The 18,707-nt window shown below is 38.6% G+C and overlaps 1 protein-coding gene across 23 annotated transcripts in view; it reads left to right on the plus strand.

The window, feature by feature from the left end:
• TTC3 (tetratricopeptide repeat domain 3) overlaps positions 1 to 18,707 on the plus strand; it is a 129,820-nt gene that overhangs the window by 89,274 nt on the left and 21,839 nt on the right. For all 23 annotated transcript variants that reach the window (XM_024352459.2, XM_063803664.1, XM_063803671.1 and 20 more), the window contains 4 exons: positions 1,977 to 2,141; positions 3,481 to 4,546; positions 5,488 to 5,553; positions 10,531 to 10,680. In XM_024352459.2, coding sequence (XP_024208227.2) covers positions 1,977 to 2,141; positions 3,481 to 4,546; positions 5,488 to 5,553; positions 10,531 to 10,680 — 1,447 coding nt within the window. The remainder of the gene's footprint in view (positions 1 to 1,976; positions 2,142 to 3,480; positions 4,547 to 5,487; positions 5,554 to 10,530; positions 10,681 to 18,707) is intronic.

Here is an 18,707-nt window from a genome sequence, read left to right on the forward strand (position 1 = left end):
ATTTAATATATATAAACTTGTGTTTTATTTCCCTAACTTTCCTTTCTAAAGCTGTGCATCTGACAACCTGATGTAATTCCATCTTGATTACATTTATATAGCGTGGCTAGAAGGCATTAAGAATTCATTCAAACTGTGTTAAAGTCACGACACTGGTGACATTCATTCACTAAGTACATATTGAGAACCTACCATATGCAAGGCTCTGTGGGAAAATCATAGAAAAATGTCTAGAAATTATTCTTTAAAATAGTCAATAAAGAGAATGTCCTGTTAATACTTACTAGCATTTTTGCTGTAAGAGAGGAAGCTGTTTTGGGAGCTGTATATGATGTTATGTTTTCACCTTATATATTAGTGATTTTCAATGCCATCTGGTTGTCAAAACTGAGTCTTCAATAAACAAATATTTAAGAAATAAAACTAGTGAGTAGCAGTAACCTTTTTATATCATATTCCTTTATGAACCAAAAATGTACAACATGGTTTTTTTTTTCACATTTCTTAAAGGAGCTATCAGAACAGTTAAAAATTTACGTGGTCATTTTCATGGATTCCTGAAGTAGGGTAATTGTTTTAAGTTAAAATAATAGCCTGTCTTAGTCAGTTTGGGCTGCTATAACAATATACCATAAACTGGGAGGCTTAACACACAGAAATTTATTTCTCACAGTTCTGGAGGCTGGGAAGTCCAAGATCAAGGTACTGGCAGATTCAGTATTTGGTGAGGGCCTGCTTTCTGGTTCATAGATGGTGCCTTCTTGCTGTGTTTTCTCATGGTGGAAGGGACAAGGCAACTCTCTGGGGCCTCTTTTATAAGGGCACTAAGTCCATTCATGGGGGCAGAGCCTAATTACCTCCCAAAGAATCCACATCCTAACACCATCACATTGGTGATTAGGTTTCAACATAAGAGTTTTGCAGAAACACAAACATTCAGACCATAGCATAGCCTTTACTGAGATTAATTCTTATGTATCAGACATTGTTTTGGGGGTTTACATACATAAACTCTTTCAATCCACTTATCCCGCCTAGGAGGTAAGTGCTATTATATTCTGTCCAATGTACAGATAAGGAAACTCTGAGGCACAGTGCAGAGCGACTTGCCCAAGAACACAAAGCTTATAAATAGCAGAGCTGGGATTTAAGTCATGCAGCCTGGTTTTAGAGTCCCCACTCAAACTACTACATCTTTTTAGAGTGCTAACATCTTACATTTAAAAAAAACTTTTGTTTAGATGGAGTTTCGCTCTTGTTGCCCAGGCTGGAGCGCAATGGCGTGATCTCAGCTCACTGCAACCTCCACTTCCTGGGTTCAAGCAATTCTCCTGCCTTAGCCTCCTGAGTAGCTGGGATTACAGCCATGCGCCACGACGCCTGGCTAATTTTGTATTTTTATTAGGGACGGGGTTTCTCCATGTTGATCAGGCTGATCTCGAACTCCTGACCTCAAGTGATCTGCCTGCCTTGGCCTCCCAAAGTGCTGGGATTACAGGCGTGAGCCACCACACCTGGCTTAAAAAAAACCTTTTATTAATACCATTTACCAGTCTCAGTCTCACTTTAACTTAATTTATAGCAGTTATAATACAATCTTCATTTGTCTTTCAGTCATTTAACAAGTTATAATTAATGCACTTTTTTAAAAACGGAGTTTTAAGAATTTTGCTCTTTGGAGCAAGACTAAATAATTGAAAGTGCTTACTTAGATTGTCAGATATGATATTTCTCACCTATAACTGTGGAAGGGTAACTTTTCTACACTAAGTTCCCTGGTGCTATTTTTTTGCAACATAGAGCTGAGTAATATATTGCCATTATTGTGTTTATTTCAATTAGACATTCTTCTGGTTAAATAATAAACCAGATGTCTATCATCCACAAAATTGGGTGTTTTGACATTCTTCTGGTTAAATAATAAACCAGATGTCTATCATCCACAAAATTGGGTGTTTTTTGTTGTTATTTACCAGCAATCGAAATTCAGATTCTGCAGGCCCATTTGCAGTGCCTGACCATCTTCGGCAAGATGTAGAAGAATTTGAAGCTCTCTATGACCAACACAGTAACGAATATGTTGTCCGCAATAAGAAGCTATGGGACATGAACCCAAAACAAAAATGTTCAACTCTGTATGAGTAAGTGGGTTGAAATTTTTACAACCATTATTTTATACTAAGGCTGCCAATTAAAGATCAGAAGTTGTTTAATTTGTGCCTACTTTTAGAGATTTTGCCACATTTTACACAAAGTTAATTTAGGATTTTTTTTTTTTTTTTTTGAGACAGAGTCTTGCTGTGTCACACAGGCTGGAGTGCAGTGGTGCAATCTCTGCTCACTACAACCTCTGCCTCCCAGGTTCAGGTGATTGTCATGCGTCAGCCTCCCGAGTAGCTGGGATTACAGGCTTGCACCACCATGCCTGGCTAATTTTTGTATTTTTAGTAGAGAAGGGGTTTCACCATGTGGGCCAGGCAGGTCTCCAACTCCTGGCCTCAAGTGATCTGCCTGCCTCAGCCTTCCAAAATGGTGAGATTACAGGCATGAGCCACCTCGCCCCGCCCTGAGGCTTTTTAATTATTAAATTTAGAGTCCTAATGATTATTGATTTTGTCAGTTTGAGCTACTAAGTCGATACTGAGTAGGGTGGATAAAACAAGTAAAAAATTCAGGAAAATCTCAGGTAGCTTACCATTTTGAGCTTTGTGTTATTAAATAGTGCATGAGGCCTTCCTTTTAAGAAAATAAATCAAGGGCTGAGGTCTGTAATAGAGTATTAATTTAAAAGCCAACTCTTCTCCTGGAAGTCCTGTCAGTAGCATATCCACCATATGGCCCTTTCTTCTGTTTTCCTGTATTGCATCATTCCTATTTAGTTCTGTGCTCTTAGATCCTTCTTCATGGTTTTTCTTTAGAGTTGAAATGCTGAGCAAATCATATTTCCAGAGAACTCCTGGGTGACAGTGTGGAAACAACTGTAAAATTATACTATTATTTCTTAAAATATGCTAGAATTTGCTTCAGGCATCCAAAAGTAAAGCTAAAGTATGTAGTTTTCAGTATTTACTGTACACAAATTCAAATAGGATTTGTTTTTGAGATTTGATTTTCTCTTTTTATTTAAAATTCTTATTGGCATTATTGTTATCTTTCCTGAATAAATTTTTGTTGTTGTTTTTAGAATAAATTATGTAATTACATAGTTGAAAGTTATGAAATAACTTTTTGATTTCCTTTTGCTTTCCCCTGCTCCCAGAAAAGTTTTAAATGATCATTTTCTAGGAAGTAGACAAAATTTTCTTTATAGTATCATTGATTGCAGTTAACCTTATGTTTGTTATATTTGTTGTTGAGGAAAGGTTGAGATCAGTGAAAAGTGAAACAGTGTTTTCCTTTGGGAGAATAAAAGTTTTTTTCAAATAGACGTATTCAAGTACTTTCTTATAGTAACTCATGTAAATGTAAATTTTTTCCAAGTTACTTCTCTCAGTTTTTGGAGGAACATGGTCCCTTGGACATGAGTAACAAGATGTTCTCTGCAGAATATGAGTTTTTCCCAGAAGAAACTCGACAGATACTAGAAAAAGCAGGAGGTTTAAAACCTTTTCTCTTGGGATGCCCTCGTTTTGTTGTGATTGACAACTGTATTGCACTGAAGAAGGTTGCATCACGGCTCAAGAAAAAAAGGAAGAAGAAAAACATTAAAACAAAAGTAGAAGAAATTTCAAAAGCAGGGGAGTATGTACGAGTTAAACTACAACTGAATCCAGCTGCTAGGGAATTTAAACCAGATGTAAAGTCTAAACCAGTGTCAGATTCATCTTCAGCACCAGCTTCTGAAGATGTGAAACCCAAACCTGTGTCTGCAAATTCTCCCAAGCCAGCTTGTGAAGATGTGAAGTCCAAACCGGTATCCGACAATTCTTCTAGACAAGTTTCTGAGGATGGGCAACCCAAAGGGGTCTCTTCTAATTCTCCCAAACCAGGCTCTGAGGATGCAAATTACAGGCGAGTCTCCTGTAATTCCCCCAAACCGGTTCTTGAGGATGTGAAACCAACTTATTGGGCTCAATCCCATTTGGTCACAGGATACTGTACGTATCTTCCTTTCCAGAGATTTGATATCACCCAGACACCGCCAGCATACATAAACGTGTTACCAGGTTTGCCCCAGTACACCAGCATATATACACCCTTGGCTAGCCTTTCTCCTGAATATCAGCTACCAAGATCAGTACCAGTGGTGCCGTCTTTTGTAGCCAATGACAGAGCAGATAAAAATGCTGCTGCCTATTTTGAGGGTCATCATTTGAATGCTGAGAATGTTGCTGGTCACCAGATTGCCTCTGAAACACAGATCCTTGAGGGCTCTTTGGGAATATCTGTAAAGTCACACTGCAGCACAGGTGATGCTCATACAGTCCTGAGTGAGTCTAACAGAAATGATGAGCACTGTGGAAATTCTAACAACAAATGTGAAGTAATTCCAGAAAGCACCAGTGCAGTAACAAACATTCCACACGTGCAGATGGTTGCCATACAGGTAAGAGTTAAATAGAAAAGTCTTCTTAATACTGAAGTTAAATTTTCCTTTTCATTTTTCATTGCTGTTATATTTACAAGAATCCTTAAAGTTGATTGACTTTATAATGATTACTGAAGCTTTTGCCTGAAAATATTTTTAAAATATGAACTATTTTGTGAGGCATGACAGGTAATCTTCTCAGAAAGAAGCTTGGGTCCAGTAAATAATACCCATCTTTGCTACTGAAATTCTACACAGATTAAGAAATAAGACAGCAGGTGGAGCCAAAACGTCATCCTAAGAATTAATAAAGGTGCTGGAGGAGAAGGTGGCTGTTTGTAGGAAAGTTCAAGTGCTGACTGGAAGTGTAGCCTGCATCACAGTGCCTTACCTGCCAGTTACAGGAGGGCCCACCTGGAGGCCTTCCAGCGTGGGGTGCCTGCCCCATAGGACTTACCGCATGAAGGAGGAAGGGAAAATGTGCTGGCAGCTCCTCAGAAAGAGAAGGAAAAAGGAAGGCTCTGACCTACACAGCCCCAGCTTCTCCTGTCAAACCAGGAGAGGAATGAGAATGTGAAAAAGAGACAGCCAGGTAGAAACAAGAGGGATGTGTATGAGTTCTTTCCTAACAAGCAAGAGATGAAATCAAGATTCTCCTATGGTTGCCTTTATAGGGTATGAATTCATTAAATCCTTATTGAATTGCCCCACTCATTATGTTTTCCAGGAAGCTTTGAAAAAAATAGGTTAAGAGCAATGGATCATAATCATTTTCAGTTATACTAATTCTAAATAACTTTCCTAATATACATGTTTACAGAAAGCATGGAACATGATCTAAATGGGAAAAAAAAACTTGAAAAAATTGTGGGTGTGTTTTAAAGTGTTATTACTTGATGGGCTTATTTTACTAGAGCGATTGAGATAAAGTGAATTTTAATTTTTTGTTTTGCCCACAGGTATCTTGGAACATAATACACCAAGAAGTCAATACTGAGCCATATAATCCTTTTGAGGAACGACAGGTGAGTCAAAATTACATTAAACTGTTTAAAGGTTTAGTTTTCATTAATTTATCTAGATGGAATGATGAACTAGAACTATTTTGGAGTCAGCTTATTCCACACAAAGTTATCATGGAATAAGCTTGAGAACATAACAAAAAAATGATTTTGTTTTTATTGTTGAAATTTGAGAAGGGAAGGAAAAGGTAATTTTTTTTCCAGCATACTTATTTCAAATTATAACAGCGTTATTGTTTTATTTTATTATTTTTTAAATTTTATTTATTTTTATTTTAATTATTTTTGAGACACGGTCTCACTGTCACCCAGGCTGGCCAGCTTTATTGTTTTAACTGGTATAATGAGCATGTAATAATTTATAAGTAAGCTTATTCATGCGAATAATACAGAAAGATAAAGACCTTCTCTACTATAATAATGATTCAGTTAGAAAACCTACTAATATAATTTACTTCGTTAATATGCATCATAAGAGAAAAGTTGTCTTATCAACTCAAAGTTGCTGAAAAGGTATTGGATAAAATTCAGGTCACTGTCTTGACCAAAACTAGTAAGAAAATGGGAATTGATGAATATTTCTTAACATGCTAATATTTTAAGCCAAAAGCCATCATCTTGCTTAATGGTAAAACATCACCATTAATATTTATTGTTATCCTGGGTATATTAACTGAGAAAGCAGATATGAGAAAGAAAGAAGATAGAAAAGAGGAGATGTGAGTATCATTATTTACAGAGGCTAAGGCTGTGTACCAGGAAAATCCAAAATGATCAACTGAAAACCTACACTAACCTATATAAACCTATACTTGTATATAAAAATATATATAAACAGTTACCTGTTAGAAAGTATGTTGAAAGAAAATATTTTCAATACCAAAAAAGAGATAAAATACTTAAATGTATATGAAGAAAAATTTTTAAATGCTATGGAGAGACACATAGAAGCCTTAAATGAAAAGATATTTCATGTACTTGCATAAGAACACATATTATGATAATGAGATTGGTTCTCCCTAAAGCTTTTTAAAATTTAACACAATCCCAGTATATACGTGAACAGGGCAAATTAGTTATGTATATTGCTGTATATATAACAAACAACCTCAAAGCTAGTGGCTTAAAACAGTAAATATTTCACAATTGTGAAATCTCACAATTTCGCTGTCAGGAATTCAGGAGCAGTTTAGCTGGATGCTTCTGGAGATTCTCATGTAGCTAGCCAAGATGTTGACCAGGGCTTGGTCATCTGCGGGAGTAACTGGGGCCAGAGGTTCTACTTCCAAGATAGCTCACTCACATGGCTGGCAAGCGGATGTTGGCAGTTGTCGGGAAGCTTCAGTTCCTTGCCTTGTGGACCTCCACCTAGCCCTGCTTGACCTCCTGGGGCTGGCTTTTCCCAGAGTGTGTGATCCCAGGCAGAAGCGGCAATGCTTTAGGAAGTCACAAATTATCACTTCTGCTGCATTCTCTTGGTCACATAGATCAATCCACCAACCCTGATACATGGTAGGAGAGGTCTATACAAGGCTGTGACTAACAAGAGGCCTGGTTACTGCACAGGATTAATTTGAAAATAGACAAATTGATTTTAAACTTCATATGTAAAAATGAACATCAAGAATGGGTATGGAAGAGAAACTAAGAAAAGGAGTTGTGCAACTAAATATCAAAACACAATATAAATCTATCTATATTACCACATACATAGACCATTAATATGAGAGTGCCTGGCCAACATGTTGAAACCCCGTCTCTACTAAAAATACAAAAATTAGCCAGGTGTGGTAGCTCACCTGTAATCCCAGCTACTTGGGAGGCTGAGGTAGGAGAATTGCCTGAACCTGGGAGGTGGAGGTTGCGGTGAGCCAAGATCACGCCACTGCACTCCAGCCTGGGCGACAGAGTGAGACTCCATCTCAGTCAGTCAATCAAGATGGTAGATTGGCTGGGTGTGGTGGCTCATGCCTGTAATCCCAGCACTTTGGGAGGCTGAGGTGGGTGGATCATGAGGTTAGGAGTTTGAGACCAGCCTGGCCAACACAGTAAAACCCCATCTCTACTAAAAATTAAAAAAAATTAGCTGGGCATGGTGGTGGACACCTGTAACCCCAGCTACTTGGGAGGCTGAGGCAGGAGAATCTCTTGAACCCAGGAGGCACAGGTTGCAGTGAGCCAAGATTGTACCACTGCACTCTAGCCCGGGCGACAGTGCGAGACTCTGTCTCAAAAAAAAAAAAAAACAAAAAACAAAAACGAAGATGGCAAATTATCAGTGAGCAAAAATTGGATTATTAAATACATAGGAGAAATGGATTGCCATCTAGAAAAAATCAATCTTGGTCCCTACCTCATTCCTTATACCAAAATAAGTTCCAGGCAGATTAAAGATTTTAGCATAAAAAATGGACCTATAAAAGTATCCAGGAAAAAAACGGGAAAAATTTTTTGTAAGATCAGTAAACAGCATGGGAAAAAAGTATGTTTATATTCATATACACATGCATGTAATGTGTATATCCTATATGCATAGTATATGTATGACAACAAATATATACACATACACATATCAAACCACAGAAGACAAACAAGGAAAATTATGTGCAGTGTGAAACAGATAGAGAACTAATTTCCTTAACAACAAAGTTTCTATAAATCAGTAAGGAAAAGATCAACAACCTGTCACAAAGATGAGAATGGATGTGAATAGACAATTCACAATGAAAGAAATACAGATGATTTTTAAACATATAAACAGATGCCCACCCCACTTGAAATAGGAAAAGCAATCATTCACATTTTGAAAGACAGTGAAACTGAAATTTCTGGGAAGGCAGTTAGGAATCGATCTGCACTCATATATGTATAGAGAGACCAGTGAGCCAAGGGGATTTGTATGTTTGTTTTGTCTGTATTTGAATCAGCAGAAAATTGAATACAATCTAAACCTCCGTCAATAGCAGACTAGTTAAATTATGATATACCTATAAAATGAAATATCATGCTGTCATTTAAAAAGCAGTTCTATAGTTAGATATGGAATGTTTGACAAGATCAATGTCTAGTTAAGTAGGAAGAAGGTCAGAGCTTGTGTTTCCTGCTGCTATTTGTACAAATAGTGTTTAGTTTTTGCTAATGATAAAATAATATATAGAGTTCTTAAATTTTTTAAATGAATAATACCAAAAATTATGAAAGAAAAATTGAAAATCATCTACCTTCCCATCACTCATGTTAATATTTTGATATGTAGCCTTCCAGGATGTTTGAACATTTACATATAATTAAACAATAGTTTTTAAAAGATGGGATCACAGCATATATATTGTATTTGAAATTTGCAGGCTTCAATTAATATATTGTAGACTTGTTTCCATATCAGTAAATACGATTTATAGCATCATTTTAAATGGATACTTGGTTTTCCATTTTATTAATATGTGATCATTTATTTGACCAATTTCTTGTTGTTGAACATTTAGATTGTATCAGCTTTTTATGCTTACAGGCAGTCTTATAGTGAACATTTTGGCCTGTTTACTGTTGTTGAAGTCTTATGCTGTGCTTAGCTTTAAACCAGGTAGGCTCTGTTGTTTAATAAGTCAGTGCTTTTGACCATCAAATGAATATTTTTATCAGTGATGGGAATGTTCACAAATGCTTTCTTAAATTAGCTGTTAGTTTTAGGACCTTGATGCTAGTATAGGTGATTGCTGGCTTCTCAACCAGTGAGAATTGCATTTGAATCCCAGCATTGCTGCTTTCTCCTGGGACTTTGAGAAGTTGCCTCACTTGGTTTTCTGATCTATTAAAGGCAAACATAATGTATTTCTCACAGAAGTATCGTGAAGTTTAAATGTAATAACATAGAGGTGGCATTTAGCTTCCTGCCTGTCTCTGTTGGTAATTTGGGGCATGTAAATTCATTCACGATAGCAAGTTACTATTCACTGTGATCCTTTTGCTGAATTAAAAATTAAAATGGAAGTAACTAAAGTCTTAAATCATAAAGTTTTGCTCCTGGGTGATAGTAAGGTTGACTGTTTAATTAATTTAGTTAAGCATGGACTCTATTTATAGTACTAAACTTTCGGTCTGGGCAGACAAAGTGGCATGCTCCAAGGCAAAAGGGCATATATGGTCAATCTGACCATAATTCACAGTTCTCCAACTGATCATTCACAGAGTTTCAAATACTTGATTCCCTGCTTTTTTACACTTGAAAGATACTAAGGTATTGGGGGAAGGTACAGGAAATGTCAGAGCTGGACCAGGTTTGTGCCTGGGATAGATTTCTAAAGCCTGGCTGCCACAGGGAGGACAGTTACCTGCAGCTGGAGAAGCTGCCAGCATCAAACAGATGCTCTTTCAGAGTTATATGCAGTTTGAAAGGTTTTAAAAAATAATTACATAAATGACATTTATTGTTTGCCAACAGAATGGTTTCTGGGTTTGGGGTTTTTTTTGTTGTTGTTAAGCTGGTGCAAGAAATATAACTGACAATAATTCATAGATAATATTTTAATTTGTCATTTTGAAATAACCAGCAACTATTTATTTGAAACACCTAAAAGTAAAGCCAAAGTTAAAATGTTCTGTTTATATCTAAAATATGTATAATATGTGCAGCTTTTTAAACCTAATAAATAATCGTTGGTGTTAATTGTGGAGAGTGACATTTAAATCAAACTGTTGATCTGGTATTGAACCCTTCTAAAGCAAATATTCAGAACTAATTATAGTATAGATTGGAGAATTTATGAATTCCAATAATATGAATGATTATATTTATAAGAGAGCTGGTTTTGCTAAGCAGTGTTTAGGGGTTTTTAATTCCTGAATGATTGTGACATTTCCCTTGTAAATTTTCATCTGCTTTTTACTCTCCTTTGTTTATTTTAAGAAACAGTAAAGAACAAGATCATAAGTAGGCATTTTAAATGATTTTTAATAGATTGCTTTGTAATTCACTTTTAGGGGGAAATTTCACGGATTGAAAAGGAGCACCAAGTATTACAAGACCAACTTCAACAAGTGTATGAAAATTATGAGCAGATAAAACTTAAGGGCTTAGAAGAGACCAGGGACCTGGAAGAGAAGTTGAAAAGGCACTTAGAAGAAAACAAGGTGATCCTGTCTGAAACCTGTCTTTAATTGCATGTAGCATAGTTAGGAGAATGTGAGTGTAGCTGTGCTTGTGCGGCCTCAGCTGAACTTCTGCATTGGTGGCTAAACAAAAGATTCTTTCTCAGAATTGCCTGCTTCAGATTTCTTCATGACATATTAAAGTGGCTGTTGCCATGCTTTAGAACTTCTGCAAACTGTCTTATGAGAAAGGGGCTGTAAGTCTGGGTTTTCGTTTAGCTATAGTTCAGTTTCCCTGGTTAACTAAAACTCTATTTTATGGTGACTGAGCTCTGAGGTAAATTCTTGTTTATATTGAGAGGCAGCATAGCAATAGAGGTTCAGAATGAGAGCCCTGGAAACAGACTGGCTGGGTTCAGATCTAGGCATGGTTCTATACTAGTTCTAATCTTGGGCAATTTACTTAACTTCTCTGTGCTTTAGTTCCTTACCTGGAAAATGTGAGTAATAATAACTCACATTTTGTATGGTTAGATTAATACTTATAAAGTACTTAAAACTGCCTCGTTAGTAAGGACTCAATAAGTATTGTCTGCTACTGTTATTATCATCATCTTCATCTTACTCCTAAGGAAGTATAAGAATAACACATGGAGCCTTAGACATACTAGAACTGTAAAGCCACCCAGAGTATTTTGTTGAGATCTGCTGACCTTGAATTCTGTTAGTCAAGACTGATCATCAGATACATGGCTAGTGGAGGGATAGCAATTAATGACAAAGCCAGATTGAATTCGTGAGAAAATGGAATCACACATGTGAGGAAATCATGGTGCATTTGTTTTTAAAAGCTACCATCATCTGTTTAGAAAGGTAACAAAAGAATAGTAATTCATTTAAGAAAGGAGAAATTTGTTCCAGAAGTCTGGATCAATAGCTGGGATAACATATTAAATAGGAGAAAACTAGCTTAGTGGGACCTTAATCAGGAAACCTATTTACTAAGATTTTAGTAGAAATCTTAGGGTCAGTTTGTAAAGGTAACTGTCATAACATTCCCCAGGACCTGTTTATACTCAAGATGAGGCTGGGGAGAGTCTAAGGACAAGAAGAATTAGATAGATCCTGAGACTTTACTCAGTTTCCTGGCTGGGAGAAGTAAAGAAGAACAAAATCCTACACAGCATAGTGACACATGGAACACAAGTTTCTATAAGCTACTTGGGGGTTTAATGAAACAAAATAGTTTTATAAACTTTATATTGCCTCAGGAAACTTCAGTTTTAATTCCCATGTGGGAATTCCTGTAGCTGCCTGTTTGAGCGATGAGGCAGATTGGAGACATAGTCTTAAAGGTAGCATTCAGCCGGTGAGGTATCTTTCTTTCTGGCAGAGGCTTTCCCGGCTTTATAAATTGCTGGTCTGACTGTGTGTTCTGTGTGCACAGTTCATCAAGGCTCTTTCTTTGTACAGTCAGTCCAGAAGAGTCTCGGAAATAAAGCACCCAGGGGGAGGGCCCCAGCTCTCAGCCTTTTTTTTAACTTGTTAAGGCTTTGAGTCTGCTGTTGCGTGGCCCTACTCAAGAGTGCCTTAAAAGGGCACTTACTAAGCCCCCCAGATCACAGGCCTGATAAATTATTAGACTTACCACATAAAATGTATACCTATTCCCTACCAGGATAAGTCACTAATCTGAGTTCCTTGGGTTGGTGTCCACATAAGAGTAGATGAGATTTAGCCACAGTCATTTCTTTATTAATGGTGGTTATGCTCATAGCTCATGGAGAAATTTCTTAAAACATAGAAAGAAATGAGTGGCTTTTCCTGATATGTCCCTTTGGCCTTTGACTGCAGATTGCTGAGGTTATGAGCTAACCAACTTTTCCTTTATACTCCAGTTACTTGATGCCATGTTTGGATGTAGCAAATGCATACCCAGCCCCTTATAGAGAACAGAAAAACAGGGAAGCTATAGAAATCTGAGTGCATTAGAGTCCCACGCCCCATACCACACCCTAGCACCTCCATGTAATAGCTTTGTGATGTTAGACAATTTCTTCAGCCTCTTTGACCCTCGGTCTTCTCATTAATAATGTATTGTCTACTTCACAGCTTTGTGAGGCCTCACCTGGGGTGGTTGAAAAAGGACAGGGGCTAGCCAGAGATAGTAAGTACAGTACTCAAGGAGGAACTGTCCCACCCAAAATTCTACTTGTGCCTCTGCTAAGAAAATTGTTTTTTTACAAACCACTTTAAGAATACTTAGCATATGGCCAGGCGCGGTGGCTCACACCTGTAATCCCAGCACTTTGGGAGGCCGAGGCGGGTGGATCACGAGGTCAGGAGGTTGAGACCATCCTGGCTAACACGGTGAAACCCCGTCTCTACTAAAAATACAAAAAAAAAAAAAAAAAATTAGCCGGGTATGGTGGCGGGTGTCTGTAGTCCCAGCTGCTCAGGAGGCTGAGGCAGGAGAATGGCATGAACCCGGGAGGTGGAGCTTGCACTGAGCCGAGATCACGCCACTGCACTCCCGCCTGGACAACAGAGCAAGACTGTGTCTCAAAAAAAAAAAAAAAAAAGGAATGCTTAGCATATACAGGCCGGGCACGGTGGCTTACACCTGTAATCCTTGTAATCCCAGCACTTTGGGAGGCCAAGGTGGGCATATCACCTGAGGTCAGGAGTTGGAGACCAGCCTGGTCAACATGGTGAAACCCCATCTCTACCAAAATTACAAAAATTAGCCGGATGTGGTGGTGGGCGCCTGTAATCCTAGCTACTCGGGAGGCTGAGGTAGGAGAATCACTTGAACCCAGGAGGCAGAGGTTGCAGTGAGCCAAGATCGCATCACTGCACTCCAGTCTGGGCGACAAGAGCTAGACTCCATCTCAAAAAAAAAAAAAAAAAAAAGAATGCTTAGCATATACTAAGCATCAGTAAAAATCTGAGCGAGGTATTATATATAGCTGATGGGGTTCTATTATTATTCATGAGCTAAGAATGGCCTCTTTAGGCAATTAGGCCAGTTATCTATTCTCTGCCGGCGGAAAAGTGGCTTTTTAAATTTTTTTTTTTTTTTTAGATGGAGTCTTGCTCTGTCGCCCAGGCTGGAGTGCAGTGGCGTGATCTTGGCTCACTGCAGCCTCTGCCTCCCGGGTTCCAGCAATTCTCCTGCCTCAGCCTCCTGGGTAGCTGGGATTACAGGTGCATGCCACCAAGCCTGGCTAATTTTTGTATTTTTAGTAGAGATGGGGTGTCGCCATGTTGGCCAGGCTAGTCTTGAACTTCTGACCTCCTGTGATCCTCCCACCTCGGCTTCCCAAAGTGCTGGGATTACAGGCGTGAGGCACCGTGCCTGGCCAAAAGTAGCTTTTTTAAAGCCAGAATCTCTTGTTGTTTTTATTGTACCCTAACCTATGACTGGCAGGTTATAACTGGTTGCAATATTGCTGAAGGACGTAGGTTCATTTTTGTTTGAGAATAAAATTCTCATAACATAAAATTTGCTGTTTTAACCATTACAAAGTATACAATTTAGTGGTTTTTTGAATATTCACATTATTGTGTAACCATTACCACTGTCTAATTCCAGAAAACTTTTATCACCCCAAAAAAGAAACCCCATATTTATTAATCAGTCACTCCCTATCTGCCCAGGACATATGGTCTTAAGGTGCTTTAATGAGATGCTAAAATGGGCATTGAGTCAACATTAGGTCTTAAAACACTGTCAAATTATTTGGCCCAGAATAATTTACAGGGTAGAATTTTGGACCTTTGTCTGTATTAGAACAGAATCTTGGCCCTGCCTGCCAAAACTTCCTCAGCCCACACTGGTGCAGAGGTGGGATTCTCCTCTTCAGTCATGGGTCCTTGTCAAGTTCAGCCTTTTTAAAATCCATCATTTATGAAGCTCCTACTATGTGCCATACTCAATTGTTTTTACATGTATTTAATCTCAAAACAGTCCTTATACAATAGTGTTATACTGTAGTACATAAATCTCCATGTTACTGGTGAGGAAATGGAGGTGGGAGCAGCTGATGCAGCTTTCCCCAAGCCACACCAGTACGAAGTGGCAGAACAGGTCGTGTCAGGCTTCAGAGCCCATGCATTTGTTCTCCCTTAAGAGAAGGTCAGCTCCACGGCCCAGTTCAACTAACTGTTAGGAATGTTTCTCACCACTTTACAGCAGTGTAGGCGTATCAGTTAATCACTGTCATAATAATGCTGAGTGACTCCCAGCCACAAAACCCCAGTGACACATGACTGTAATCGCTAAGCGTAGAAGTCTGGATCAGCTGGTCCTGCTTGGGCTCGGCTGGGTCAGTTCACCTTAGGGCTAGCAAGAGCTCTGCAGCATCTTTGCTGTTCTTGCCTACATATCTGGGTTCAGCTGGCTGTAGATTGATCTAGAATGGCCTCAGCTGGGATGACTGGGACAACTAGCTCTGCTCCACATGTCTTGCATCTTCCACCCTGAAAATCCTATTCTGAAGGCAGTAGGAAGGTGCAAAGGCAAGCAAAGATGGCCACACGGCACCTTTCAAGCTTCTACTGACTTCAGGTCTGCTCAGACCCCACCGGCAAAAGCAGTCACATAGCCAGCCAGAGTCCGGGCTGGGGAAGATAGACTTTGCCTCCTTAGCGAAGGGAACTGCAAGGTCACATAACAAATGGAATGGCTACAGAGTGTGAAGGATGGAGCTATGAATGCCATCCCTCCACTACAGTAGGTCAGCGCCAGTAATTTACTAACACTCAGTAATTACCAAGAGCCTTCTGTGATTGGTGCCTGCTTCATCTTCTGCCTTCTCCCTTGCCAGTTCTCTACATTGTTCTCTAATTTAATGGATAATGTTTGTCATTCGATTTCTCACTTCCAAACCTTTTCCCAGTACCATCCCTTCTGCCTGGAGTGGTTTTCCTTCTCCCTGAGCCTTACTCCCTCCTGCTTCTCCTTTGGGCATCACTTTCTCGAGGAAACAGTTGTTGATGGCAACCTCAGGCTTGCTTACAGGCCTTTGTTAATGCAGTGGTGGTAATAATGACTATGTGAGATGGTAATTATCATTTTATAACATCTTTATTGAGATATAATTAACCATAGCATAACATTTACCTATTAAAAATAGACAACTTAATGGTTTTGATATATGCCCAGGTCTGTGTGTAGCTCAATCTAAGTTTCAACCATTTTCATCAACCTAAAAAGAAATCTTATACCCACTAGCTGTCACTCCCCATTCTCTCCTGTATCCCAGCCCTTGGCAACCACTGATTTACTCTCTAGATTTATCTATTCTGGGCATTTTGTATAAATGGATCATGTTACATGTAGTCTTTTATAAGTGTCTTCTTTCACTTATAGTGTTTTCAAGATTCATCCATGTACATCCATCTATGTTAATATGTATCAGTGTGTCATTCCTTTTTACTGTGGAATAATATTCTATTGTATGACTATATCACATTTTATTCATTCACTAGTTGATTGACATTTGCGTTCTTTCCACTTTTTCACTATTCTGAATAATGCTGCTGTGAACATTCATGGACAGGTTTTTCTGTGGACATATGTTTTCATTTCTTTTGGATATATATGTAGGAGTGAAATTGCTGATCATATGGCAATTCCACATTTAAGCGTATGAGGAACTGCGAGCCTGTTCCAAAACCATCCTACCAGCAGTATATAAGGATTCCAGTTTCTCCATTCTCACTTACACTTATCATCATTTGTCTTTTTATTTAGGCCTCCTAATGGGGATGGAGTGGTATCTCATTGTGGTTTTGATTTTTATTTCCCTAAAGGCTAATGATGTTGAGCATCTTTTCATATGCTTATTAGCCATTTGTATATCTTCTTTGGAGGAATGTCTACTCAGATCCTTTATTCATTTTTGAATTGAGTTTGTCTTTCTATTATTGACTTATAAGAGTTTTTGGGCCAGGTGCGGTGGCTTACACCTATAAAACCAGCACTTTGAGAGACCAAGGCAGAAAGATCGCTTGAGCCCAGGAGTTTGAAACCAGCCTGGGCAACATGGCAAAATCCCATCTCTACAAAAAGTTAAAAAATTAACCAGGCATAGTAGTACGCACCTGTGGTCCCAGCTATTTGGGAGGCTGAGCTGAGAGGGTCACTTGAGCCCAGGGGATTTGAGGCTACAGTGAGCCAGGATCATGCCATTGCACCCCAGCCTGGGCAACAACAGAGTGAGACCCTGTCTCAAAAGGAAAAAAAAGAAACAAAACAGGGCTGGGCATGATGGCTTACACCTATAATCCCAGCACTTTGGGAGGCTAAGGCAGGAGGATTGCTTGAGCCCAGGAGTTCAAGACCAGCCAGGGCGATGTGATGAGACCCTCACTCGCTACAAAAAAATTAAAAAATTAAATAAATAATTAGGTAGGTATGGGGATACATGCCTGTAGTTCCAGCTACTCAGGAGGCTGAGGTGGGAGGATCACTTGAGACCAGGAAGTTGAGGCTGCAGTGAGCCATGATCTTGCCACTGCACTACAGTTTGGGCAACAGAGCAAGACCCTGTCTCGAAAAAACAAAAACAAAGAGTTTTTCTATATTCTGGATACAAGTTGCTTATCAAATATTTGATTTGCAGATATTTACTTCCATCTTCCATATTTGTAAATGTATCTCCCGTCTCCATGTTGTGGGTTGCCTTTTCACTTTCCTAATGGTATCATTTGCAGCACAAAAGTTTTTACTTTGAGTACACTAAGTCCAATTTCTCTTATTCTTTTGTTACTTGTGCCTTTGGTGTCATAGCTAAGAAACCCCTGTCTACTTCAAGGGCACTGCTCACCCATTTAGGTCTGTGATCCATTTCACATTAATTTTTCAAATAGTATGGTATAGTAATTATCTTTTATGCATATTTTCTCTACCAAACCGTGATCTTGAAAGTAAGGACTGTTTTTCGTTTTGTTTTTTGAATGGGGGTCTCATTGTATTGCCAAGGTAGAACTCCTGGGCTCAAGGGATCCTCCTGCCTCAGACTCCTGAGTAGATGAGACTACAAACACATGCCACCATCCCCAGAAGGGTGGTTTTTAAAGTTTTCTTTGGTTGACAGCACCTAGCTCAGTATACAAACTAGGAGCTTTGCAAATGTTCATCAAACAGTTTGTGCTTGGCCCCTGAAAAGCTGCATTTAATGAATTGTGTTTTCATGTTCTCTATCAGCCTACATCAGAGGACATCAGGCTCACATTCTGTGAAGTTTGCTGCTTTGTTTACTGCTAGTATGGAGTTGGGGATATTATCCATTCTTTCATGTGACAGATATTTCTTGAATGTTCTCTTAAGTGTCAGGCTCTGTGCTGGTCTTGTGGGGCGTTTCTGCAGCATCCTCTTCGTGAGGCCCTTCTGTCTGCCATCACTTCCAGGGCCTCTCTTGTGCAACTGGTTTGTTTTTATGTTTTATATTGAATTGTACAGTTCATTATATTTTCTCTTTGACCTTGTCTGCCAGAAAGTTTTAATGTTATTTCTAAAGAATGGTTAGGACCGCATGCCATTCATTTTTATATTACTCTCACTCATGGTTTTGTATTGTCATTCCTCTCTCTTTATTCTGTTTTCTTTACCTGCTTAGCATTCTTTTTATTTTGTCTTTTAAATATGTATGTATATATTATCAAAGGTACCTCAAATATTTATTTTAGAACAACACTGAGGTTTAATAAAAAAGATAAGAAAACAAGTTTTTTTCTAATTGAGAAAAAGAAATTGTTTATAGTTATGTCAATAAACTGTAATATAGCAGATACAGTTGTGTATAGCCTATTTGTTTTATGCTAAGTTTGAAAGAAAAACGTTCAGGAGATCATTTTGTCTTCCATGCAGTCAGAAACAAGCTCGTGATAGCTGACCTGTTTAGCATTGTGAGGCAGCTATGGCATTCAGCAGTGGTTAGTACAAACAGAAGATGAACTCATGTAGTATTTTCGCTGCCTGAGCTATATGTGTATGTATGTGCACATATGTTTATAATACTTTGTGCTTCTTGATACTTGAACTCCCTTAGGTACTTGTTGCC

Source organism: Pan troglodytes, chromosome 22 (assembly GCF_028858775.2).
Source record: "Pan troglodytes isolate AG18354 chromosome 22, NHGRI_mPanTro3-v2.0_pri, whole genome shotgun sequence".
Taxonomy (NCBI): Eukaryota; Metazoa; Chordata; class Mammalia; order Primates; family Hominidae; genus Pan; species Pan troglodytes.